Below are 27,217 nucleotides of genomic sequence, written 5' to 3'. Positions count from 1 at the left end.
ATAATCACAATCCAAGTTTTCTTTTCGCTATTTTTTTTCTTTATATTTTTCATTTAAAACTATACATATGGGAACAAAGATTTTAACATGTTTTAATTTATGTGGATTAAACTAATTAAAGTTAAATGTCATATGATATATAGTAAAATTTTATGCAACTTATACATTTATACAATGTTTTGTGTATGCATGTGTGTCATTATGTTCAGTAATATATTGGTATATAACCTTTAGTATGTCTTTTTATTTAAAAGGGAGTGAAAGTGTTTTTTTTTTTTTTGGCAACCTGTAATGAAAAGTTCGATAGAAATGTATTTAAATTTTGAAATTAAACTATAACAAAGAATCTCACGCATATTTTTTTCTACAACCAAAGTACTTTTTTGAATGTTCATAATTGAGTTTTATTTGTGTTGAAATCTAATAAGTATTACACCAACAATATTATAGACTATTTCTAATTTTATATTAATGTTTTGATTAAGCAAAATTTAGGCTTTCCTCTTGCAATTATGAAAAAGTAAATTTCATAATACTTATGAAAAGTACGATTCTAATATTTTTAAATTTTATAATTAAATTGTAATAAAGAATCTCCCACATTGCGCGGGTTGTAAGCTAGTTTCATGTAATAGGACAACCTATATGAAAGCCTGCTCGGGCCCCATCCACTAGGGCTACTCATGTACCTACCCGAGTTAGTAAGACCAACAAACTATAACATGAGGCTACCCTATTGCAGAAGATCCCCATCCTCAGTTTTGACTCTCAAAGAGTTTTTCTTAGAAAGCTGAGGAGATCATTGCCTGAGATGCTTTAGTGCTTTGGTAGTGCATTCTTTCATATTCAATAAAAGCTTCCCACAAATCTTACAGCCAAAAGTGATAAGAGTCCCTTGCATTTTACCATTAAACGTCAGAAAAGTGCTTGCAAGTCTGTAATGAGTAAATCAAGATAATTGCCATAAGTCAAATGGACAGCCCACATTTCTTCTTCATGAACAAAAGCAGCACTTTTTCTAATTGATGAACAAAACCAAAATCAATATATCTTGTGGGTCTTAGGTCACTTTTTCTAGTTGATGAACAAAACCAAAGTCAATATATCTTGTGGGCATTAGGTCACTTGGCAAAAGGAAATGTGTATCAGTGTATGCACAGGTCATGATCTTCTGATTAACATCCTTGATAGACTACCATGAAAATGCCACACATAGCGTGGAATGTTTACTCATTAATATATCAAAGGGCTGAAAAATACAGGGATATGGGTAAAAAAAAAAAGAAGGAAAAAAAGGGAGGGAATCTACATGTTTCACTCCATCATGCTCACACCTAAACAGATATTGTACATTGCTTATTCATCGCCCATGGCCAACTCCAATGCATAGTCATCCCTCTCCTGCAATAACGAACACATTAAAGAAATAAGTTTATCTGAGCTTTCTTTTTTTTCCTTTTTTCTTTTATTAGCATCTGTCTTCCTCCACTTTTTCTCATTAGATTGTCGTAGTTGTGGCGAGTTTTAGAGGAATGGGAACTTACTACCGGCCCTCGGGCAAAATATCTTCCAAACTGAAGCCAATATACCTGTACATACCAATGTTTCAAATTAAATAACAAAAATAAATATCAGAATAGTTCCTAGACACTTTTTTTTTCTCTTTGGGGGCTGGGGGTGGGGGGTGGTGGTGTTTGTTGGGGTATAATCAGAATAACTGAACCAACATCACTTCATTTAATTATAGAACCAAATGCCAACGTTTATACAAAATAAAATCACACTCACCAAGGACTTATTTCACATATTTTAAATATCTCAGCAACAACTTCATTTATATTTGATCTCCAAACATGCTGTTAGTATTCTATCTAATCAAACAGCTGCAACTACTTATCTTACCTCATCCTCGTCTTGTGTTTCTACTTCGAGGTCAGATGATGGGAAACCCACACAAAGTAGTGCATAGCCCTGCATTGCAGAGAAGACAACATAATTTTAATACAACTTTTTCAAAAAAAAAAAAAATAACAAAAAGATGTATGAAGCATAAAACTGCAATTTAACATCTAGTGAATTCACAGGAACGCAGTAAACTGCACGTGTTTCTGCAGTTATAGTTTCATGCACGAGGTCTTCCAAAAGGGTTAAAAAAAAGTTACCTCACATCTAATGCAGGACATGGAATGGCATCAAAAGAGTTATGACCTTGGTTGAATCGGTCTCATTAAACACGCGTTTTTCAGTATATCAGGCCAGTATAGAAGGATCATTTAAAAACAATCATATGCATCCTTTGTCAAAGTGTCCATTTGTTTGATTAACTTACAAGGATTCACTTCTTGATTGATACAGTTAGACTGAGTCTAATGCATATAGTTTTCTTCGCTATGCTTACTCCTCTAGTGTGCATGAGCAAAATAAATGGTGGGAGAATAGCTAGAAGGGTGAAGGAAGCCAAAATCTTTGTCAAGAGAAATGTAAATGAGCGCCCTATCAGTTAAGTAACCAGCATTTGCATAGTATACCCAACTTAATATGCCAATTACATGTGTGAGATTGACCAAAATGATAAATATAGAAAGACCTTTGACCTCCTTTTTTTCACTGAGAAAATGATTGAGATAGAAGGGGAAAAGTTATTCTTATGTTTTGTTTTGTCTTTTTGTTTTCTTCTTCAGCCTTTTTTTCTTTTCTTTTTGCTAAGCAAAATCTTAAATCATCAAAACGGAATAGTTCTGTCATGCTCGATTTAGTGGAATTTTCAGTTAATCGGGGTCTCACTAATGAAATTTCTAAGAAACAAAATTTTGATTTATTTTTTAGTTTCCTAAGGATGAAGTTCTTTGTCAAATTGATCAATCTTTCACTACTAGCCCCAAATCATAATTTACGAGTTACCATTTGATTTACCAACCACAAGCAAACAAGATATGCATTTTAAGAGAAAACATTTTCGGAGCTGAGCCCCTTGTTCATTTGTCACTTAATGAAACCTGCAAGAAAATACTAAATTGTTATCCATATTAGAATGAAGGTAATTATGCATACCTTTGATTTCAATTCTGCAGAAATTCCTAGCGCTTCAGGCTGTCTAAGTTGTCCAGATTTTACACGTACAGCACAGCTAGTACAACAACCTGCCACATAATGAAAGCTTTTCTGAAACGGCAAGTTTAACCAGTTATGAGACAATGCCTAATGCCTATGTTAATATTCTTTTTTCTGTTCTTTGGCAACTGTTGGAATAGCAAATACACTTCACTATTATAAAGCATCAAAGTAAAAATGCAGGCAAAAAGTATAAATAGCGGACTGGCATCACTAGTCTAGGGCTGGTATAGATATTCAAAGCTCAAACCACAACTAAATGTATCCCACAACTAATCTATATTAGTATGTACCCTTATTAGGCATACCCTTTTTATCTGTTTCAAATGCATACTTAAGCCCTAAAGCCACATTCTCATCACTGACAAAAAAGTGTAGGTTACACGCCCAACACATGAACTCGGTGCATATTTCTTTTTAATCCATTGCCCCGGTGGCTTCCCTGCCCAAGGATAAGCAATAAGGTGTCACAAGTTTTTTGACCCTGCCAAAACTTAAACAGCTGCAGCCAATATATCAACACTACGCTAAAAATGGCATACAATGAACATCTGCTCTGAATCTCTGAAATCATGATAAATAATAGAAGGCACATATATGCGCATTCTTCGCTTTGATATCACGATAAATTATCACTTATCCAAAGCAAGAAATCTAGACTCCGCTTGTTAACATTCTTGTTTTTTGTCTTTTGTTTTTTCTTCTTAAAATAAAAACATTAACAAACAACTCAAACTCAAAACCCTCTTAAAAATACAAACTATTTTCGTCTTTATATCACTTCATAACATATTTTCAAACCGAAAATAAAAAACACCATCCAAAACACATTAATTAACGAACACAATCCTAACATCTGCAGCCAATAATCAATATATGCCAAAAATGGCATAAAGATTGACGCTTGCTCTAATATCATAAATATCATAATTAATAAATCCAGAGATGGGCGCCCTCTGCTCTAATCTCATGATAAATCATCTCTTGTCTCAAGAGCGACAAATTTAATTCTATAATTATCATTCTAACAACATCATTATCGAGAGAAATCATGAATGAATTAGAGAGCAGTACCGTGCCTGCAAGCGAAAGGAAGGGAGATGTTCTGAGATTCAGCAGTGTGCAATATATACTGGTCCTGCATTTTCAAATTTCACAATCCAATCACCCAAACTGCAACTCAAAATTACTCATAAAAATTAAGAATATATATATAAGAGTATCATCAAAATTTTACTTCATGCTTCAAACTCAAAATTGAACAAAAAAAAAATCGCGGTACCTCGGGAACGAGGAACTGGTGAACCACTCCGCGCTGTCGGTCGTGAACGGTGACTCTATGCGTAGGGATCGATGGAGAGTGGCTGTTACCAGCTGGAACGGTGACTCCCACCGGCGCTTGCAGCTCTGACGTTGTTTGGCGGCGACATTTCAAGGAGCTGAAGCGGTAAGTGTTGTAGCTCTTCGGCGAAGAAAGTTGCCGGTTAGGTACCGGTCTCCGGTACACCGACGTGCAGGTATTGCAAGGAACTCTAAGGTCCATGAATGCTCTCTCTCACTCTCACTCTCACTCTCTCTCTCTCGCTCTCTATCGGAAATAAGAAATTAAGCTGAAAGGGGATAACGGGAAGGGGTGGTGATCCAAAGGTCATTTCTGTGTAAAGCGATTCGCAGGAACGGTCTACGGACCGTTGGATTATAACTTTATAAGTAGTTGCTTCCGTGCGGGTCCATTGTAGTTGGGATAATTACTATCATTTTAATCAATTTAACATTGTATTTATTATATTCTATTACAAATTTTAATAATTTAATCTAAAAAAATAGTAGACATTTTACATTATCTTATTTTCATATATTCAATTCACATTGTCGAGATAAATTAAATGTAAATAGCCACATCTAATATTGAATTAATGTTTTAATAAGATAAATGGTTAAATACCTTATTTATCCCTGTAATTTAATTACTTCATAATTAGACGAAGGTATTATGGCAAACCAGAGAGATTTGTTGTGATAAAAAATAAATTATAGAAGTCAAAAAATAAAGAAACTAAACCACTGACATGAATAAGGTATTTAACCCTAAGATTTATAAATGCACTATAAATAGGTTTAATATATATATATATATATATATGGTAGCCTATAATTTATGTGAACTTTAGAATAGCAAATATATCTAGAACTTTAGAATTATTATATATATAGTTTGTCCATTCTGATTTCTCATCCAACATTGCAGAAATTATTTATAAATAAAAAAAAAAAAAAATTGCAGCAATTGCAAGAGAATTTGCTTTTTCATTTGTGATAGATCCAAACTTCTACTTCCATTAATGTGGCAGCATATCAAACACACCCAACCTGCATGTTCGCCACGTGGCAATCAACGTGTCTAGACCCTTGATTGTTGGCAATTTACTTCCGCGTCTTCTTCTTCTTCCAAGTATAAGATTGGAAAGATTGAATTTATAGTGCATGCATGCGTTACTAGAGCTTAGTGATTCATATCAAATATTCAAAGCCTTTTTCTGTTTGTAAGAGAGAGAGAGATTGAGAGAGAGATTGAGAGAGAGATGCAGTCTGCAAAGGAGAAACTCAGCAACATGGCAAGTTCTGCCAAGGAGCACGTAAACATCTATAAAGCCAAAGTTGAAGAAAAGGTGTATACATATATATTCCTCTATATCTATATATAGTAAAATGTTTGATATGAAAAGTGAGTTATAATGGGGTTGAGAATTGCAGGCGGAGAAAGCCGAAGCGAGGACTGAGGAGGAGAAAAAGGTGGCGGAGGAACGTAGGAAAGCTAAGGAGGCTGAAGCCAAAATGGAGCTGCACGCTGAAAAAGCGAAGCACGCGGCGGAGAAGCTGAGCCGCAACAAGTATGATCACCACGGCCACCACGAGCCATCGCTTGTTGGCACGCATGGTGTGCAGATCAACGAGCCTGTGGTTGGAACACATGGGCACCAGCCTGTTGGAACCGCAGCTCCCTACGCTGGGGCAGCTATTCCGACATACCCGCTTGGAGGGCACCGTCCAGGGCACAAGTTCTAATTAAGTACTAGATTTGTTTGGCTGTAATAGTCTTTGTAGTTGTGGGGTTTTCCTCCTCTTCTTTTATTTTTTATTATTTATTTATTTTTTTTGGTTTTGAGTTCTGTATGATCAGAAGCTTGTTTCAGTTGTAACTTTTAAGATCATAAAGGAATACCTTTACTGCTTTACAAGCTTTCCGTTTGAAATAGTGATCATTTGTGCTAAATCTTAATTAAAAGAGTTGATCAACATACTATTTGGGGGATCATTAAGATTTAAAATTGATATCTTTAACAATTAACATAATTTTACATTATTTAAAAATCTTTTTTTTTAAAATATTACTTCATATACACCATTAGAATTCAAACAATTTGGCAGGGATGAGAAGCATCCAAGAAAATCCTTTAAGAATAACACATCTACATTGATACGAAGGGTTGCTGGGTCCACAATCCATAAAGAACAAACAACTAGTGTTCTTTCCGAATCAACAAACTGACAACATACTTGTGCTGAGACCTAAACAAACCCTACCACCCAAGACGCCTGAATATTAATCTCTTTTAAAGATACTTCATGCCCACAGCAATCTGTCGTGGTGCTGCACACACTGTTCAATTTTCCCATCAAGCGTCAGAGCCAGTTTCTTCACTTCCGCCGGCATCGTACTGTGCTTAACGGCAAACCTCGGGAACGGTGTTCGACAGTGATTTTCTTCGGGCAGGACCTCTTCCAGAAACTCATCTGCTACATCTCCATCTTCATCTATCTTCAGCTGCTTAGCATACCATCTCAAACCCTGAATGCAGAATACACAAGAAACCGAAAAATTTAACTAATCGACGCAAACATGAAGAAAATATGACTTCAACATGCAAGAGTTGTAAGAATGTTTGATAACCATTTCTTCTCATTTCTCAACCTCATTTCTTCACTTTCTCTCACAAAAATTTCAACAATCAATTCCTTCGTCCTTTCTCATCTTAAAGGACTCTTAGAACTCTTTGCCAAACACACTCGCATTTCTGACAATATGCTGGCAGGAAGAGGAGGCAACTAGACTTGCCAGTTAACAAGAAGCAGCAGCTACTAGCATGACAAAGCATGTCTCATCTTCCTATCATTACTAATCGCATCCTGATCATCAATGAAAGCAGTTTGTTTCCACTAGGAGTTTCTTCTCACAATGAAATTTTCAAGCTTGGAACAGTAAGAAGGGCAACTGCATCTCTATATACGAACATCATAGTGTCGGGCACAACCAATGCCAACTAGAGAAATCAGGCCATAACTTGTGTCCCTTTCCTAGACCAATAAATTTTTTTTTTTTTTTTTTTTTTTCTTTTTCTTTTGATGACGAGGAATCCCTTCACTGCACGGCCCCTTTGGGACCCATTCATGTCAAGTAAACTCTCAATACACAACTCCACCGCAAAAACCAGTATCAAGTAATTGAGGACCAATAATAAAACCAAGTTTTGCAACCAGACTAATAAAATCAACCCCAGCCAGAAGGGAATGGTTAGTTCTACTCAGAAACAATAAACTGCGCTTTCACTACATTGCTAAAGGCAGCTGATTTGGCGTTTTCTATGAAGACTAAAACAACTTTGGGCCTTTGTTGGCGTTTTCTATGAAGACTAAAACAACTTTGGGCCTTTGTCACTTAAAGTAGTACGATTTAATGTATACAAAAGCAAAGGAGCTTGCATTAGGAGAACGTTTTTTTTTTGATTTGGCACCGAGTATCCAGAGCTTTACTCTGACTAATCCCGAGAGTGCACAGGCCTTTAGCAAGGAGTTTCCCGCAAGTGTTTAATTCAAGGGGCGAACCCAATCTGATGGCCCCAAGAAGCAGTTTGCACTCAGTGAATTTCGAATCTAAGACTTTGAAGAGCATACTCAAAGTCTCAGGCTGTCTAACCACTGAGCCAATCCCATGGGGTTCATTAGAAGAACTTATCGCTTGGTGAATTTTCCAAGCCTTAGGTCACCACAAGCACAACTGATATTCACGGTATGGCTCGGGAACAATAAGCATAAGGTTACTAATGAAACACATATCCAAGAAGTTGGGATAAGATTGAACGTTACATTATTGACAACTGGTACCAACAAGAAAATATCATCCGTGTAAAAAGATATATGAGATCTTTCCACTCAAAACAGAAACTATAATTTTCCTTTCCAAATTTGTTTTTTTTCAACTATTTTATTTGATGGATGGTACATAAAAAATGTTATCAGTATCAACAGTCCAACCTCATCAAACTCCTATTCTTTGGGCCATGTTAGACATATGTCTGAAAGCAGAAGCAAATCTTCTATAACCACAAAGCCTTTATTACAAAATCTCGAGTAAAGAACATCTAGGACGAAGCTGAACCAAAAATTCAAAAGACACCTATGTCTCATAGTGCTTGAAAACTCACAACTACTTTAGTTATTTACAACCAACCGACGTCTCTGTTTAATTTCCCACCTCCACTACTCTTAGTGAACTTTTCTTTCGGGTGAATAAAACCACCTTGGACAACTTTGAATTTAGCCTCAGAAGTTTGATGCAGAAACTCATCAAATAAAGTATCCAAAAACAAGACCCACTAGATACATTGCCACAGTCTAGATGCTGCATCAATAAAACTGAAGAATATAAGGTCTCAATTAAGTGGTAAGACATCCCTTCGTTAATGTTTTCAATAAATGCACGTTTCAACCCACTGAGTTGCAGTACAACCATTTAAGCTCTCATAAAAAATAGAAAGCATTTTTTTCTTTTTTTAATAAGAATTGATACTAGATTTTATGTGGTAATATTGAGAACAAAAGATGTTCATCTGGAGCAGAGCAAACAATTAATCATAGTGTAATAAGTTGGATTTTTCACCTTCAAAACCAGCCACAGGGATGGCCCTAGACCAAAGCACCGAGCAGTGTCTACGCAGCCTCAACTCCCCAGACAAAGCACACAGCACTGCCTAGGAAGCCTTCACACCAACAAAGGTTGGGGTAATCACCAAGCACAAAACAAACACAACGACACAACAGCTAGTTTACAGCAGCAACACCTCTTAACCTTTACACTCAACTCCAACAAATGTACAAGGGGCGACTAGGGTCCTTACAACTCCATGAAGCCCTTAGTCTAAAGACACTCAAAGCCACCAAGGCTTTACAAGAGACACTCGAATGACCCAGCCACCAAGGCTTTACAAGAGACAACAAGTGAATACAACACTCACAGAGCATTCAAATGTTGCTCACAAGTCACTCACAGCAAAACTCTTGGGCTCCCACAGCAACCAGGAACTATCTTCTGAAAGCACTCTCGGCACTCTCAACAACCAGCAACTGAATCCCCAAGCAGTTATTTATACGCCCCAACAGGGTCTTCAACTCCTAGCAGTGGGCTGCCACCTGGCACACGCCCAGTTAGGCAACCAACAGGGCATGTTAGACACACAACAGCACGCCTTTATCCACTGCAGCAAGCCATCCCATGCAGGCCTTCTAGCAGCTTCGTGCAACACACCCACACAGGGCAGCAGCAACTTCACCAATGACCAACCAGCCCACTGACACATGTCAACACCTTGCAGGCATGTCATAGCAACCTAGTTTGTCTACTGCAACACGCAAGCCCCATGCAGGCAGCTTGGGCAGCGCCCATGACAGGGTCACAGCCACACTCAAGAACCATTCTGCACTCCCCCAGCATGTGCAGCAGTCTGACAGCACTGCACGCAACCTTCATGCAGGAGCTTGGGACAAAGCCCATGGTAGGGCCACTACCTCACTCAAGGCCCCTAGCCTCTGCATGCCCAACTCATGCAGAAGGCATCTCGGACAATCATCGCACCATAGCACAGCAGCTTCACTTGGGCAGGACAGCGCCACCCCCTGGCCACTGCCTGCAGGCAACCCAACAGCATCACTCAGAATAGTGCCACCACGTGGCCCTCTCTCAGCAGGTGCACCCAAGCTGCCACCATGACAGCCATGTCATAGCCGTGACACATAGCGTGTTCTCCACAAGGTTGGAAATGGGGCAGGTTTGGCATAGGGCTCACCCCATCCATGCTCCATCTAGAAATGTACTCTCCATGTCCCCTAGTTTGTCCCCGCCCCACCACTTGTTGATATAGTCTCGAAGATCCCTACTTTTCTTACCACGATCTGGCCATTGACAACGAATCCTGAAAATGTATGATAAATTTTTGACCAATTTAGAGAAAATATATAAGGATGGGGAAACCTTGGGGGGCTGGATGTGAGCTCAGCAAGGGGGAGTAATTGTGGAGAACACAAGGGCAAGCATTATGGAGGTGAACAAACTGTGAGTTTAGGAGTTTCCAATGACTACAAGGGGTTTGAGGAAGATGAGATCACTGGCAGCCGTGGGTGGAATGGGGTGGGTGTGGGGGGTAGGGGCGGGGGGCAAGGTCAGTGGAAAAGAGAGAGAGTACCTGAGATCCAACTACTAGGGATGAGGAGCTGGCTTTGTGGGGAACCAAAACAACTGGCTGACACAGAAAGAATGAAGAACAAAAGCTGCCTCTACCGCGAAGAACCCATCCCATTATGGGTGGATCAGATCAGGTACCTGGCGGAGCAGGGAAAATTGCTATCCCTGGTTCTTCAGTTTCACAAAGTCACACAAACATTAAAATATTATTTCCCCACTCATTTTCTTTCAGTATGGGGCTAATTCTAACGTCAATGAACCATTCCCACAGCTGTTCATTAGTTCTGAAAGCTAAAAGTTCCATATACTCTACTAATGGAATTACTGACTCTAGGTGAAATGTTAAAACATCCACTGTTTGAAGAGTGGTAGGACCACCAATTGAGGCCAAAAATCCAACATAAAGTAATCATGTTGACAGACTAGAAGCTTTTGATTCCAGACATAACTAAGGAACAGATGGCAACATTTCCTTGCATTTTATAATTTTGAATCTTTGAACAATGACATTTCCATGCAACACCTACCTCATGCATGTCTGGCACTAGTTTGTCCAATGGCATGTCATTCCCTTTTTAAAGTACACATGTCCACACACACTATTCAATTGGAGCACCCACATCATCTTCAACCACTCGGGATATGAAATTAGAAAGGACCAAGAATGTCTAGCAGAAATTATGGTCATGTTGCTTGTAATTTAACTCAATGTAACGACCCAATGAAAGCACTAGCCACATCTGCACTATCACTCCAAAAAAATTAGTCAAGTTGCAATTGAAACTCCTTAGAATCATTTATAAAATTCAATCTCACCTAGTAGGAACCAATGTGGGACTATGAGCACCTTTATAATCCACCAACTTAATGTGGACAATTCATCTTCCCAACGTATGACTAACTTTCTAAGATGTCATAATCTCCCTCACTTAAATCCATGACGTCCTCATTAGGGCCAACGACATGCAGTGCCTCAGGGTCACATTGTGTTGCTCTGATCCTATTTGCAACGACTCAAGTATAGTGCTAGCTACATTTGTACTATCACTTCAAAACGACTAGTCAAGTTGCAATTTGAGCTTCCTACAATCAACTATAAAGCCCAGTCTTACCTAATAAAGAACCAATGAGTGGCTTAGCATTCATAAACCCCTTTAAAATCTACTTACTCAATGTGAGAAACTCATCCTCCCAATATGAGACTAACTTTTTGGGGTGTCACAATCTCTTTAGAATCACTTATAAAGCTAAGGAACCTATGAGCACCTTTATAACCTATTCACTCAATGTGGACAATTCCTCTTCCCAATTTGAGACCAACTTTCTGGGATGTCACACTCAATTTGAGTTTCATTGACAAAACTTTGTGAGGCACTCAATTTCAGTTTCATTGACAATTCATCCGTTTAATTCAGTGCACCAATAACTCAATCATTCAATGAGGCACTCATTCAAAAGTTTGTCAATAACATACCAATTTAAGTGCAACAATAACTCAATCAACCTTCAGTCCCTTTAATTGCCAAATGTTGGACAGTTAGCAAAAACCTGATCCAAAGACAACCAAGAGAGCAAGACACAGTAACTAAACAGTCATAACCACTAAATCTTCCAGCTTTGAGTTACCCACAAGGAAAAAAAAAATACCAGATTTACAATTAAACTAAGATGTAGACTAACTAAACAAAACCAGAATTAGCAAATAAGATAAATTAGAGAACTAAGCAATTGATCCAATAACTAAACACTCATAAAACTACAAAATATTCCTGCTTTGAATTATCCACAGGAAAAAAAATACAAACTTTACAATTCTAAATTGTAGACTAACTAAATTAAACCAGAATTAGCAAATAAAATTAATCAGAGAACTATGAATCCAATATTGAAATGGGGAGAGGAGTGAAAGATCGACCTGGACGCCGCCCTCTCCGGGTTTACAGGGACCGATGACCGGACCGAGCTGGGGCCGGTCAACGACGACCTGGACCGGCACACCGAAGCCTCTACGAGGGAGGCCGGTACCTTGTAAATGGGGCCGATTATGGGTCTGAGAATCAGAATTCTCGTCGTCGTTGTTGTTGTTGTTGTTGTTCTCGTCGTCTTCCCCTTTGGGTTCGTGATCGCCCTTCGAAAATCCTAGAAGATCCCCTATGCGCCTAAAAAACCCCATCGGAAGGAATCGATCGAGGGTCAGAGAAAAAACTGGTTGACTCCAGTATTATGAGTTCAACAAAATTGAATAAAAGACGATAAGATTGTGGGAGATGGAGATGATCTTGCAGGAGTGCGAGAAAGAGAGAGTGGGGGTTTGGGAAGTGGACATAAATGGTCGTGGCCGGGGTGGACTTTTTTGTATTTTGCTGTTTTTTTTTTTTAATTACTCCACAAATTTTCGTTACTTCAGAAATTATTTTCGTTATTTTTTTTGTCCAAATTATCACTCAGTCATCAAATAAAGATTAATACTATAAATGACATTTTTAATCTACATCTAATCTATTTTACAATACTAACGGTACAATTTTAGTTAATTTTTTAATAAGACGGATTATAAGATTGGTTAAAACAAACATATCAGCATTATGGGATAATTTTCTTAAATGCGTCTTAAATAGCCATCCATTTATTTTCGGAAGTTTTGGACATATTTTAAATTGCATAATGTCTCTCACCCACATGGAGTATTAATCAATGACTAGAGTTTTCAATTTAATCGGACATGGCTTCGCACCACATCGATCTATCATTTACTTTTACCAATTGATCATTAGGGCTTTTGACGTGTCTCATGCCACATTGATCGATCATTTACTTTAGAGCGATTGACTAGTTACTTTTTCTCTGAAATTTACACTATATGATCACCTAAATGATCGATGATCTTAGTTAATGATAGATCAATAGGGTTTGTTGAGTCCTACTCATTGATCGAGCCTACTCATCGTCAATATGAGTTTTCTTAACCCTAGTTTATAATAAGGTACTGCATCAACAACCGAACAATGAGAGATGAGACTATCTTTGGTAAAGTTTTTTTATGGTAGTTTTGAATAAGTGACAATTGAAAGAATGTTTTTTTTATAGTGTTTTCAGTGAATGTTACATTCGAAAAGTGTTGTTTGTGGGATCCACATTAAAAAAAAAAACACACACACACACAAATAAAAATACAATATCATGTTGGGATGGTTGCGTGATCACCCCCCTCTGTTTTGTTGGGGGTGGCTGCAAAACCATCTTTATCTTGTTAGGGTGGCACGTAAGCATCCTCTTTCCCTCTTTGGTTTAACTACGCTTCTCTCTCTAAATTTGTTTAATTTTTTAAGTAATGATTAGTCTCTACATCTAACAAAATATGCTCATGATTTTTCAAAATATTTATATAGGAACGTGTAGAAAATGTCTTAGAAAATATTGTGTGTTTTGTTTTTTCTGAATTTTTTTTTTTTTTTTTTGTATTTTGTTTATCGAAAAAATATTTGAAAGGAGAAAAAGAGGTATTTATTAGCTATATTCTGGTAAAATGGGAAAGAGCTCTACAAGTCCCAACTTTTTGTTTTCTCAATCCCTTCTATTTGCAAGTTTTCTGCAAAATGCCCCTCAGACTCTCAGAGCATAGAGTCTCGTTATTGCAGTCTGCCCCTTATAGTCTAGTATGGGCGTGTTTGGTGAACTTTTCAAAAACACTTTCTCACTTTACAAATGTTGCAAACACTTATCAAAATATGGTTACTAAACATATTTTAGATGTCTCTTCCGCTAACAAATTATTATTATTAAAAAAAAAACCACAAATTGCAAAATATAAAAAATTAGAGCCTAGTCCTCACGACTAGAAGTTGCCTAATCAGCTACTTTAATGTTGCCAAATGATAGTGATCGCGTAGCGGCCTTGCAATGGCCATCATATATGCGTAGCAACCTCTATAACGGTCATTGATCTTTCTCACATTCCCTTGATGGCCATCAAATTTGCATGGTGACAATCACGATGGTTGCCATTCTCTTTAAGGACCTTGCATAGTCACTACATTTATTTGACAGCCTGATAATAACCATTAGATTTATAAGGTAGCTATCGTGGCCGCCGCTACAATGACTGTCAATTTGTTTTGCAGCTTTTTTTTTTTCTTTTTCTTTTTTAATATGCCCGTGTAAGAAGAGAAAAATTAAAAAAAAAAAAAAAAATCAAATTAGTGACATCCGTTTTATGATGCGTGGTCTTATTGGAATGATTGTCTCCACCTATATAATAGATGTTAACTTTAGTAGATCTCGTTTTTTATTTTAAAAAAAATACTTTTATTTTTTGAGAAAAATTTATTAATTCACGAAGCAAATTTCCTTTTATGGACCCTATAAATAATATTTTTTTCAAATATAACCCCATCAAAATACTTTCTTAATTTTCATTTTTCCCCCAAAAGTATTTTAAAAATAAAAAAGACGAGACACAAATTTTGCGACCCGGGCCCCAAGCCCCCAACTCTTTTGCACTGATTTTCATTTGAACGGCACGTGCCGCTAGCCTCGCCTCGCGTGAGATACAAACTAAGACCGAATGCGCTGACTGCAGCTCTGCGACCTGAAACTTTTCGTTCTTCGTTGTCCCTCACATCCAAGAGCACGACCAATTCCGACGCTGTATTCGCGCACGCATCCGTTCTCCAGATCTGACTTCCCACCCACCCCTCATTCACCGTCCATCTGATCGGTGTTTTTGTATTTTGGTTTCTTACGCGATCCACTGGATCAGACATGCCGGTGGCGGCTTCGGCTATATACTTCCTGAACCTCCGAGGTGATGTCCTCATTAATCGCCTCTATCGCGACGATGTCGGGTGATTACTCTCTATCTTTATCGTTAATTTTTGGTGTTATGGATGTAGAATTTGATGGGTTATGTGTAAAATGATGCTTAAATTCAAGTATGTGATGCATTGATGTGAGACAGGATTTTGTTGTTAATAGCTGGTTTTATGTGTTCAAAGAAGGTTTTTGGATAATGGGTTAGCTGTTTTTGTGGGTAAAAGTATCTGTGTAATGGGTATGTTGTGCTTTCATTTAGGTTACAAAACGCAATGAAAGTGTACTGAATATAGATCACATGTTGGACATGGGTGCATAGTTTGTTCTACATACTATAGAAGTGTATGTGCATTTGTGATCCTATTGTTCATGCAGCTAAGATTGATGGCAGTGATTACCAAATTAATTTTTTGGGATGAAATTAAATGGTATATAGTTTTGTAGTTTGTTCTCAATCTACGGATTATGAGAAGGCCTTATTGGTGCAGGCACTGGTATATACCTTTTCCAGTCTCTTCCTATGTGGTTGAGCCTCTTAAGAAAATTTGAAGTTGTTTCTTGTGGAGTAGGAGTGATGGTCTTCGAATAGCAGGTCTAGTTTATGGCGTTAGTGCATTAAGTTTTGTTCTGTCATAGTACATGCTTTGCTGCTTTGGCTTAGGTGGCCTGTTTACCTTGCTGTTGCATCAAGTTTTTAATTGGTTTGGGCACGAAGTCTTGTTCAAATAATGCTTTGAGGATATGTTGCAACTGCTAATTTCATATGCAAGTGCATTTATTTTAGATACCAGTTATAGACTGTTAATCATGTGATCAAAACTTTCTGTGAAAACTGTCACATTGTTACTCTGGTTTAATTTTGTATAGAAGTGTATCTGTTTCAAAAAATGGCAAATTAGTTGAAGCTCTCTGCTGCCTAGTTGACCTGTTGAAGCTTCATGTGGAAACTTTCTGCTAGCATTTTTTTTGGGTTTTATGTAAAATAATTTTATTTATGCTCGTCAATTTCTTTGTAGCCCAGCTTCTATATACCAACTCTTATACTTTATGGACTTCTAAAATAAGAACTCTTATACTTTATGTCAGGGGAAATATGGTTGATGCTTTCCGGATGCATATAATGCAAACCAAAGAACTTGGTACATGTCCTGTGCGGCAGATTGGTGGTTGCTCTTTCTTTTATATGAGAATCAGCAATGTCTACATTGTGATTGTTGTCAGCAGCAATGCAAATGTAGCTTGTGCTTTCAAGTTTGTTGTTGAGGTAGTCAGCTTCTCCTTGTGATTTACATTCTTCTGTGGTTGTGTCTTTAACCTTTTTCAAAATAGATTTCAAGATTTTTTTTTTTCCAGAAAGTTTTTCTATATTTATTCAGCCAGGTTAGGCTAGATGAGCTTCTAAAATTTCCTTAATGGAGAAGTAGATGAATCTGGAGTTAAAGGTTATATGCTTTAGTTTGCACATAGATGCAGTTGATATGTCAAAAGGCATATTGAGTCTTATTAATTATCTGGTGCTAATGAGCTATAGCTCAAAAGACACATCGTCCCCCAGTAAGAAGAGGGTGGAGAATGAGGTCATAAGTAGAGACCTATTGGGTGCGTGAGTAATTTACAAAAAAAATAAAATAAAATAAAATCTGCTGGCATTCATATTTCAGTATCTATAGTTGTGTTTGTATTTAAATCATAGTCCAAATTAATTTCTCTACATCCACAGGCATGCTATTCATCAAAAAAAAAAAAACATCCATAGGCATACTGGAAACATGATCTTATTATGCATAATTTATTGTTAGGTGATGGTTGATGTCTTTAGCTTATATGCTTTGAGTGGTTAATAGAGTTCTCAAAATATTCCCAATTTTTGGAAGAAATTTGGTAGATGATGCTAATGCTTCTCCTGTTACCTTTGCAGGCTGTTGCACTTTTTAAATCTTATTTTGGGGGGGCTTTTGATGAAGATGCAATCCGTAATAATTTTGTTCTCATTTATGAGTTACTGGATGGTATGTAAATTTCAGAGGCAAATGCGCTCAACTATTTCCATGTGTAATTTTACCCATAGCTCTTAGACTTGGATTAACCTGGATGGATCGGGCTGTTGAACTGGTGACTGGGAACTTTGAATAATAATTTATTTATAGAAAAAGGCAAAGCCCTCATACACAAAAAGTATACAAGAGAGGCAAACATTCTATTGCATCAGATGTGGCCAAAACTTGGTCAAAGCCATTTGGTTGGGCTGGTTTGTCAGTGACCCATGTGACCTGGAAAAACATAACTGGCTAGTTTAATTTTGCCCTATAAAACCTTTTTTTTTTTTTTGTGTCATTGGGAAAACATAATTGGCATGAATTTCACTGAAGACCTCTTCGAAAATAGTATAACCAATTTCTTTTAGGCTACAATGATGCTTGTGTTTATACTTATTTAATTACTTTCATACAATTTGGGTAGCAAATTATAATTTATTTGAAAACGTTAATGGCTTAAACAACTCAACAAATAATTGCAAAGTCTAGTATAAATTCCAGCAGTAAAAGCCAATGTTGTTAGCATAAATGACTATCACTAATGTATCATTATTCTACTTGTTAGTTGGCATATGCAAGCAATTGCTTTTTGCATGCTTGTGTGTATGCCTGAATCTTTTATATAGCTTGTGAACTATGAGATGTGCCTGTATTTGTCATGCTTGCATGCTCCTGTTATTTTCTTGTTAAATATGATTTGTGTGTGTGTCAATGGCACATCTATTCTGTTGCTTGTTAAAAGTTTACCTCTTAAGCCAATCATTATTTGGCAAATGAAAAGTCACATGCTTTATTTTCAATCAGAATCAAGATCATAATGTGAATGTGTTAATGATTGGTATCTACCTTTAATTACAGAAATTATGGATTTTGGTTACCCACAAAATCTATCTCCAGAGATTTTAAAGCTTTACATTACTCAGGAAGGAGTGCGCTCACCATTCTCATCCAAGGTTAGTTGTTAGTTATATATTTCAGGATTTGGTTATCTGATCGATGAATGCCTATTAGCAGTCTTCTAGAACCTTTTCCTTTGTGAATTTTATGTTTTCAGAAGTATGTTACATTGTATGTCTGATATCCTTGCATCAGATGAAGATTTGATTTATTCTTCCTGGTGTTTATCATTTCAATAGGCTTTGATAATTTATTTCTGCCATATGAAAAAAAAAAAAATAGCCTACAGATAAACCTGTTCCAAATGCAACCTTGCAAGTTACGGGTGCTGTTGGTTGGCGGAGAGAAGGCCTAGTTTATAAAAAGAATGAGGTGATTTTAATTTTCCATCTCTTTTCTGTATTGGATATGGTCATTCTGTCATGTTCTTTTAACATTTATACTGTACAGGTCTTTCTGGATATTGTGGAAAGTGTAAATCTTCTTATGTCTTCAAAAGGTGGGTAGTGCTTTTTGGAGGTATTTTGCACCTGGTCATTCCTAGTTTTGTCACGTATAATCTGTTTTCTAAATATAGGTAGTGTTCTGCGCTGTGATGTAACGGGAAAAATTCTTATGAAGTGCTTCCTGTCTGGAATGCCTGATTTAAAGTTGGGTTTGAATGATAAAATTGGCCTCGAGAAAGAGTCACAGCTTAAATCCCGTCCTACTAAAAGGTAATTTACCTTTCTAATTCTTCACTACTCTGCCTTCTACGTCTTTTATTTTTCTATCAACCACTTTTTCTTTTTCTTTTTGACGAATTTCATTGAAAAACCAAAGGGGGCCTAAGAACAAAAGAAGTACACGGAAAAAACACCTAACTTAGTGTTTCCTTGATAAAAGTTGATTTTTTTCTTTGCAATTTTTCCACTTGGTGTTCATCTTGAACTTTTATCTTTTGATATTGTTGTAACTAGCTCGTTATGTTTGTGTAGCACACAAAGAAACAAGCCATAAAAAGCCAAAGGAATACTTGAGTCGACCTTTGCTCATTGCCTCATCCATTTGTTATCTCGATTGCTGCAATGTGTTATTCTCATTAAGAAATCAGATTACTTATTATATTATTTGTTACTTTCTTTACTACCTTTATTTTTCTCTTTCCTTGTGTTGGGGAGTTGGGGGTGGAGGGGTGGCCGGGGGGGAGGAGGGAGTGTTCCATTTTCAAAATAGATCCTAAACTTTTTTATTTTGAACTGCATCAGCAATCAAAATTTTAAGAGGTTTAAATTCAATGGTTTGTAACAAAGAACATTATTTTTTTGTTTTTTGTATATGAGGTGCCAATTAATGTTATCCATCTCTTAGTATTTGTAGTTTTAGAAAATTGTTTCTGCCACCTTTTCTTTTGTTGTTTTCCAATTAATTTCTATTTTGTTGCTAATATTTTTGTGATAGAGTATACCTTTTATTTTTGTATTTTTACAACGTACATAAAGAATGCTTTGCTTATGTTTATGTTATTATCATAACATTATCTTTTTAAGGAAAAACTAGATCTGTTGGTTCAAGACATTGAGCATGCATTTTTGCCTTGCACAAATTTACTTCAAATTACTCAAGAACTTATGCAATGCTGGATTGTGCAAGACACTATCTTTAGATTTTTGTTTGACTACTTTCTTTTTGGCAATGCTACTTTTTGCAGCGGCAAAACAATTGAGCTCGATGACGTTACTTTCCATCAATGCGTGAATTTGACGAGGTTTAACTCAGAGAAGACTGTGAGTTTTGTGCCACCAGATGGTGAATTTGAATTGATGAAGTACGCTCACAAATTTCTCACATAGTATTATGTTTTATATACCTGTGTACCATATTTTTAATTGGCAGTAATGTATGCACTCCCACCCCTCCTCTTTCCCCTTGGAATTTTCAATTTTGTAAACTTTTTTCTGTTGTGTTTATCCCATTTTGAAGTTATCTGCCATACATAGAAATTTCGAAGGAGAACAATTTGAAATTTGTTAATGTTGTTTGTTTGCCTCTTGTGATGATAAGATAGTAAAATTTTATTTCAAATATCTTTGGATCTGGTAGCCAGAGAGATTTACGAACTTGGTGTTTCTATTGGCATTCAATTTATCAGTGATATTATCAAATGAGAACATGACCTGTCATAATCAAGCATGATATCACATGAATCTCGCCCTAACTTTTGGAGATGATAAATGAGAGGCCAATATTCTGCCATATATCTGGCACATCCTTGAGGGGGATATATTATTTTGATGTATGAATCACCAAATGATATCTGTGACTATGGGTGTTTACTTTGTGTCAGCAATTGTTTGCTTTTCTTCCACTTAAAGATTCATTTTTGCCTTTATTCTATGGTTCTGTTATTTTTATCTTACTTGGCCTTTGGAATCTCCTTTTCGATAAATCATAGATGTGAGATACTTTTTTTTTTAAAAAAATTTTTAAATTTTTTTAAATTTTTAAATTTTTAATTTTAATAAGTAAATATAGATACTTGTTAATGGGAGACTTAGCACTGGCGGCTCATATATTTGTATACATTGAAATTTGTATTTTGAACTGCTTCTATCACTTGGTGTTGCACAAATTTTATGTGATTAGCTTCTTATAAGCTAACTGTTTGTTCTTATCTTGTTAGTAATATGGACATTTTTCAATAACATCAGAGATGTGCCGTGCATGTTTAGTGGTGCCAGACATTCCATCTTTTTTTTTTTTTTAAATCAATTTATTATTATTATTATTATTTAATTTTTTGGTTATAACTAAGCCCACTATCATTATATCTACCATAGGTATCGTATTACTGAGGGTGTTAATCTTCCATTCCGGGTATTGCCAACAATTAAGGAACTTGGTCGAACACGCATGGAAGTAAATGTTAAGGTTTGTAATTTAACATTTTGAATTTGTCAAACTTCTAATGTGAACAGCTTTCCCATTAACTTATGTATGTTTATGTTCAGGTAAAGAGTGTCTTTGGTGCAAAAATGTTTGCGCTTGGTGTTGTCATCAAAATTCCAGTACCAAAACAAACAGCAAAAACAAGTTTCCAAGTGACATCAGGTCGAGCAAAGTACAATGCGGCTATTGATTGCTTGGTTTGGAAGTGAGTGTCTTAGTTTGCTAACTTCTGTTTGTTCCTATTCAACTTCATTTCTTGTTTTCTTATAGAAGTATTTTAAAAACTACTCTAAAGATAAGCCCAGAGAGCTAAAAGGATTAATATATATTCCACGATTGATCTAGCTGGGATTGTAGAAATTGTAGTTATAAAATATTTTTTTCCAATACGTTCTATTAGTTGTTTATTTTTATACGTTGAATTAGCTTTGTTCTCAATTAGTGGTTTCGAAATATTGTAGGATAAGAAAATTTCCGGGGCAAACTGAACCAACAATGAGTGCAGAAGTTGAGCTGATTTCCACGATGGCAGAAAAGAAATCTTGGACAAGGCCACCAATTCAGATGGAGTTCCAGGTGATTAATTAATTACTGTTTGCCACTTCCACATTCCCATGAAAATGGACATGCATTTATGATTGTTTTGTATTTCATAGTCTTTATAGCATGTTATATAAGCATATGATTGGGAAGAACAATTTTTATAGATTTGACTAGGATAGAATGTTGCCGAAGTCAGTATAAATGAGGGATGGATCATCAGTCAATTGGTTCATAAACTGCTAAACTGAACTTCGAATGTTTTTGTATGCTTATTGCTATCGTTTATAAATCCACCAGTGACAACAATCCTTTTCTCCACTGCACTTAAGGTGTTTTCTGAAATTTTTGATAATGACAATAACAAAAATGATGAGGATATATATTTTTAGTTGACAAATGTAATGCATTGGAAAATGCCAAGGGGGTGTCACCCAAGTGGACAAGTAGGATACAAGAGACCTTCTTGACGAGAATAGAAGAAATAAGTGCAATGAATCACTCCCCCCGGATTGCTCTAAGGAGTTGCCGCGGATGCAGGAGCTGTTAGTGGCGATGTCTAAGGGCGAGAGTGAGCTGTTGAGCTTAGACAGCTCCATCAACCTTGTCTATTGTGTTGGCCGTCGTGTAGGGTGTGTATTGTAGGTTTTTGTTTGGGTCTTGGGTTGTAGTCCTTTGTGTAGGGTGCTTCCTGTGGGTGTCTGCTTTGAGGGTTCTAGGGTGGGGGCTCCTTGTGAGCTCAGGGTTTTTCTCGGGTGCTTCTAGGCGCTCTCTTCTTATACTCCGTGTGTAATTGTCCTGTGGGTGTCTGCTTTGAGGGTTCTAGGGTGGGGGCTCCTTGTGAGCTCAAGGTTTTTCTCGGGCGCTTCTAGGCGCTCTCTTCTTATACTCCGTGTGTAATTGTGTTGAGCCCCTTCGGGTTTTTGATATATACATTTTTACCTATCAAAAAAAAAAAAAAAAAAAAAAGAGAGAAAAAAAAAAGATCCAGATTCAGCTATCTGTGCAACTAAGGACCGTAAATTAAGTCTTAAGCTGCAATAATGTCTTGTTCACCCTTCTACAGTTTGTTGATATGTAAATATTGAGTTTCAGAGAAAATAACTTGTGGTAACCTGCTAGTCTTGCATCAAATGCATGCATACCGATGGTGTTGTGTGATATGCCATGAGCTGACAATTTAGCTGCTATATGTTTGTAGAAGTATTTCTTTTAATAAGCATATACAATTCACGCCCATTTGGAATTGTACTGTTGGCTGTCTGTCTACCCCTTCATTTATGGGGAAAGGAGATCCAAAGATCATTGCCAGTTTGTAAAAGCAATTCTGTAAAACTTTTTGTACATTAACATTTTCATTTTGTGAAAGTCTTTCTATGTATCATTTATCGTTCTTGAGTTACTTGGCTTAACCTCTGTTTTTCTTGCTTTCTGCGAACAAGATTTAATTCGCTATTGAGTTAGGACATGTCTTTTGCATGTCATTCTCCTTACCTGATAAGTGGTGCCTGGTTTTTTGCCAACTGTTTGCAGCATGTTCATAGTACTCAAGTTGCTTGAGTATACTCAAACATGTTCTCTTATGTTAATTTGTGTACCATTATGTGGTTTGGAAGACATAGATAAAATGGAAGTCAAAAGGGTGTGGGTGCCAGACGTGCACCATTAAAGTCATTGATTTGGCTTTCTTGACATCCCAAATGAGGTTAGAGAAAAGAAGAAATGTAGGACTTGGCATCTGATTAATTTAATAAATTTTTTGGAGTAATTATGGAAACCGATGCTCCATGTCATTCTCAAAACTTTTTCCCCATAACATCAGACGTATTGTGCATGCATGTACATGTTTCTAGACCCTTACATGTACATGTTGAGTAGGATATGTTATGAGGTTTCTAGTGCTTAAATCTGTTTAGTTTTCTGGATTATTAATTATTTGGTCCTTTGATATGGCCAAAAGTTATGGCACAAGGAGAGTATGGGGGAGCTAACTAGAAATACACCACCATTTTTCAACCTTCAGTTTTTAGTATTTAACATGATCTGCTGCGTGTGCATGTAGATAACCATGTCATTGCAGGTCTACACAAAAGGTGGACAACTGACTTCTTGAAACATTGTTTCTGCAGGTTCCCATGTTCACAGCATCCGGTTTACGTGTCCGTTTCCTCAAGGTAATTGTTTTTTTTTGGCTTTAGCAGTATGCCCAAATTTTATTTGAAAATGTGGCATTTAGCTCATTGGTTTTACTAACAAATTTTCTACAGGTATGGGAGAAGAGTGGCTACAACACTGTTGAGTGGGTTCGCTATATTACCAAAGCTGGTTCTTATGAGATTAGGTGCTAGAAACTGGAAATGGTGCTGAGACCTCTGATGAGTTGTGGAGATTGAAATATTTGTGTTTAGTATCTGAAGGATTTGATTGGTGGCTCGTAATAATATTTTTGCTTTTATCCAGCACATCATTTTTTCCTGTAATATATAACTATATAGTAAGAAAATGGCTTTTGTGTTGTGTGCATTAAATGATACATACTATCACAAATCGATTTTGTTTTAGATAATTCCTTTTGAGCAATGGATTATGATTATTTACTTGTGGATGCATTGATTATGATGTCTCAATATAAGGGATCTGGCTTCTATGCGGTAGTTTTCGCTGCTGCTAAACTTTGGTATGGTTCAAATCTAACCAAATTGCTTTGAGAACTTTGTGTGGCCTAGAGGTAACCAAACATTTTTTTTAACTTAAAACAATAAAATAAAATAAAATATAATGTGTTTTGAGAAAAGAATTACGGGCCAATAGATGATAAAACAAAGCTTCTCCCCCATCTTCTCCTTTTCCCTCATGGTCTCTCTTTCTCATGCACCAATGGCAAAGAAAAAAAGCTTCAGAGGAAAAAGCTTCTTCTCCCCCATCTTTCCCTTTTACCTAATGGTCTCTCACCGTTGAAGGGTAAAGTTTTTGGCCATACAAGCGCGTATGGGTTGTTGCAGTCGTTGGCGGTGGTGGTGTTGATGACTCTTCCATTGGCTCTCATAGATGGTGGTGGTGTTGATGACTCTCCCATTGGCTCTCATAGATGGTGGGGGAGAAGCTTCAATTATTGGCCCGTAATTTTATTTTTTTCCCAAAATACATTTTATTTTCTTTTGTTGGTTTGAGTTAAAAAAAATGTATGGTTGCATCTAGGTCACACAAAGTTTACACTGCAACTTGGTTAGATCTAGGCCACACAAAAGTTTAACAGCAGCTATGCGGTAGTTTTTACTACCGCATAGAAGTCGGATCCATAAGAAATGTGTATAAAACAAATATAGGTCATTTGGGGGTGGCTGGACCACTTCCAAGGGCCAGGGGGTTGCTCGCTTACCCCATACCAGCCGTAGGGGGTGACCGAAACAACCTCTTGGCCAAACGGGAGTGGCCGAGCCACCCCGTCTCTCTTTGGGGGTGGTTTTGGCTCGAAACCTTTCCCAAAGGCCTTGGTTAATTTCTAGACTAAATGATATACCTTCTGTAAAGTCTAAAGTACCTATAAAAATTGCTAAACCTTCGGACTGAATTAATTAATGGTTAGATGAGGAAGGTTATGGATGTTGTTGTGAAGAAACTAATGAGTTATGTTTCAAGGGTGTGGTGGCTGATCCATTTAGGCATTACCGTTGATCAATTAAATGTCAAAACTCAAAAGTATCCTCATTCTTTTAGATGGGGTTATTGATAGGGATATGTATGGCATTATATAAGAAGTGAGGGGTAATTAGGAACATTAAGATAATTTGATGGTCATAAAGGGGGGAGGATTTTGAAAATAAGCTTACTATCATAATATGTACATTATGAGAAATGGAACCACTTCCAAAATCAGCTTTTAATGGTGGTCGGTGGTGAACCACCCCATAATATGAGCAGGAGTAGTTTGACTTTTATTAAACTTGATTAATTGGTTGAGTGAATAAAGTAGGGTGGACAGAGTCAAATTCGAAAAAACATGTCCAATTCATCAAATTACTTAGAGCACGAATATGAATAATTAACAAAAGAAACCATTTCAAGAAAATACTTAATAAAACCCTCACCAAAGCCAAAAAGCAACCAATTAATCATCCACTTAAATATAAATTTAAAAGAATAATACATGTAGATAACTTCATCTTAATTATTATTGAACCACCCATCCTACATTGACGAGATTATTGAAAGACAAAAAAAAGACAAAAAAAAAAAGAAAGAAAGAAGAAAGTGATATGATCCTCCAGCACCTCCAAAGTTGAAGGATTTCCCCATATCATCACTAACATCTACCAAGCCATAACATTGTGCACCAATCTCATGAAAACTAGGAATCATTTCGGAATCAATGTCAACCAAATGGTTATCGCTTTCACTATTTGAACATGTACAAAAAGACTTGCTTTCAACGGGAGCGAAGCCAATAGGAAGAAAACCATTTCCCATTGGTACCGGAGTAAGTATGTTGGGTGGAGAAAAAGTTGCTCCGTGTATTGAATAGAGGACGCTCCGGTAGCTAAATGATTGAATATCACATTTGGCCAATATCCTAATGAGTAATTATCAAGTTTCAACCACCAATTTCCAGTTAATTTATCATAACGATCGAAGATAAACAAATATAAATTGGTTCCATAATTAATTAATTGTTGTTAACATTAACAAAAGTAGGAGGATTGGAGATGGTCATTGACGCATTAATGACCTGAGAAATGGTAAGATTAACACCGAATTGTTCTCCATCATAAACAGAAATAGAAGTAAAAGCTTCACCAGGGTAATATCGAGGATGCACTTGTATATAACCCCAATTCTCCTGGCTCAAGCCAATTCCCCCCACTACTGTCAACGTACGTGTCCCCTACCCATTCCCCCACGTGGCAAACCCTCGTTAGCCGGTAAGCAAATTCCAAACATATTCTCACATTTGTTTTCTTCCTTTGATCTTTCTGTGGCACCAGATATATATTCTGGTAAGTGTAATAATGAGAGGAGATTTCTGGTATTGCTGATGAAAGGAAATATTCGCAACCTCTTTATTGATCGTAGTGGGGGAATGGGCAGGTACGTTGACAGTAGTGGGGGGGTTGGCATGTGCAGGAGAATTTGGCAATGAACGATCCACACTCTGACTTCATTCCATATATGGAATGTACTATGAGAATAATATTGCAAATATGGTAAGAAATATATATACACAGAATAAAAGGTTTGGCCGGTGAAAAAATTACATATCTCTAGTGATTTTTTCCATGCCGAGCTGTATGTCATATTATAGTGAATGAATTTTGAAGATTCTTAATATTTTTCTTTATTGATTGTATTTCATTTAATTTTCAAAAAAAGGTCAGAATTT

At 36.8% G+C, this 27,217-nt stretch overlaps 4 protein-coding genes across 4 annotated transcripts; 2 read left to right on the top strand and 2 right to left on the bottom strand.

Annotated features, from left to right (window-relative positions):
* Positions 1 to 1,151: 1,151 nt before the first annotated feature.
* On the bottom strand, positions 1,152 to 4,743 carry LOC132175289 (ferredoxin C 2, chloroplastic). The gene is made up of 6 exons (XM_059587175.1): positions 4,394 to 4,743; positions 4,186 to 4,249; positions 3,052 to 3,140; positions 1,903 to 1,971; positions 1,545 to 1,589; positions 1,152 to 1,401 (listed from the first exon to the last, which is right to left on the bottom strand). The coding sequence occupies exons 1-6, from the start codon at positions 4,652 to 4,654 to the stop codon at positions 1,357 to 1,359; spliced, it is 573 nt and encodes a 190-aa protein (XP_059443158.1). The 5' UTR covers positions 4,655 to 4,743; the 3' UTR covers positions 1,152 to 1,356.
* An 815-nt stretch (positions 4,744 to 5,558) lies between these two features.
* Positions 5,559 to 6,320, top strand: LOC132173912 (late embryogenesis abundant protein 18). The gene is made up of 2 exons (XM_059585585.1): positions 5,559 to 5,780; positions 5,866 to 6,320. The coding sequence occupies exons 1-2, from the start codon at positions 5,694 to 5,696 to the stop codon at positions 6,175 to 6,177; spliced, it is 399 nt and encodes a 132-aa protein (XP_059441568.1). The 5' UTR covers positions 5,559 to 5,693; the 3' UTR covers positions 6,178 to 6,320.
* A 212-nt stretch (positions 6,321 to 6,532) lies between these two features.
* Positions 6,533 to 12,959, bottom strand: LOC132173911 (uncharacterized). Its single transcript, XM_059585584.1, has 2 exons — positions 12,543 to 12,959; positions 6,533 to 6,961 (listed from the first exon to the last, which is right to left on the bottom strand). The coding sequence occupies exons 1-2, from the start codon at positions 12,798 to 12,800 to the stop codon at positions 6,737 to 6,739; spliced, it is 483 nt and encodes a 160-aa protein (XP_059441567.1). The 5' UTR covers positions 12,801 to 12,959; the 3' UTR covers positions 6,533 to 6,736.
* Positions 12,960 to 15,164: 2,205 nt separating this feature from the next.
* Positions 15,165 to 24,503, top strand: LOC132175119 (AP-2 complex subunit mu). Its single transcript, XM_059586950.1, has 13 exons — positions 15,165 to 15,471; positions 16,526 to 16,703; positions 17,358 to 17,448; positions 18,334 to 18,428; positions 18,655 to 18,744; positions 18,823 to 18,871; positions 18,950 to 19,088; positions 20,063 to 20,179; positions 21,192 to 21,282; positions 21,363 to 21,505; positions 21,762 to 21,876; positions 23,970 to 24,014; positions 24,108 to 24,503. The coding sequence occupies exons 1-13, from the start codon at positions 15,389 to 15,391 to the stop codon at positions 24,186 to 24,188; spliced, it is 1,317 nt and encodes a 438-aa protein (XP_059442933.1). The 5' UTR covers positions 15,165 to 15,388; the 3' UTR covers positions 24,189 to 24,503.
* Positions 24,504 to 27,217: the final 2,714 nt, after the last annotated feature.

This window comes from Corylus avellana, chromosome ca3 (assembly GCF_901000735.1).
Source record: "Corylus avellana chromosome ca3, CavTom2PMs-1.0".
NCBI classification, from domain to species: domain Eukaryota; kingdom Viridiplantae; phylum Streptophyta; class Magnoliopsida; order Fagales; family Betulaceae; genus Corylus; species Corylus avellana.
This window is presented reverse-complemented; position numbering and strand designations above follow the sequence as displayed.

Bases quoted from the DNA above. Each gene is read 5' to 3' on its own strand.
- LOC132175119 (XM_059586950.1), top strand. From the start codon at position 15,389: ATGCCGGTGGCGGCTTCGGCTATATACTTCCTGAACCTCCGAGGTGAT. The intron at 17,449-18,333 runs GTATGTAAATTT...CTTTAATTACAG, and splicing joins CATTTATGAGTTACTGGATG to AAATTATGGATTTTGGTTAC. The intron at 20,180-21,191 runs GTACGCTCACAA...TATCTACCATAG, and splicing joins GGTGAATTTGAATTGATGAA to GTATCGTATTACTGAGGGTG.
- LOC132173912 (XM_059585585.1), top strand. From the start codon at position 5,694: ATGCAGTCTGCAAAGGAGAAACTCAGCAACATGGCAAGTTCTGCCAAG. The intron at 5,781-5,865 runs GTGTATACATAT...TGAGAATTGCAG, and splicing joins AAGCCAAAGTTGAAGAAAAG to GCGGAGAAAGCCGAAGCGAG.
- LOC132173911 (XM_059585584.1), bottom strand. From the start codon at position 12,800: ATGGGGTTTTTTAGGCGCATAGGGGATCTTCTAGGATTTTCGAAGGGC. The intron at 6,962-12,542 runs GTCGATCTTTCA...TTCTGCATTCAG, and splicing joins CCGGAGAGGGCGGCGTCCAG to GGTTTGAGATGGTATGCTAA.
- LOC132175289 (XM_059587175.1), bottom strand. From the start codon at position 4,654: ATGGACCTTAGAGTTCCTTGCAATACCTGCACGTCGGTGTACCGGAGA. The intron at 4,250-4,393 runs GTACCGCGATTT...TTGAAAATGCAG, and splicing joins ACCAGTTCCTCGTTCCCGAG to GACCAGTATATATTGCACAC. The intron at 1,590-1,902 runs GTAAGATAAGTA...TGGTATGTACAG, and splicing joins AAACACAAGACGAGGATGAG to GTATATTGGCTTCAGTTTGG.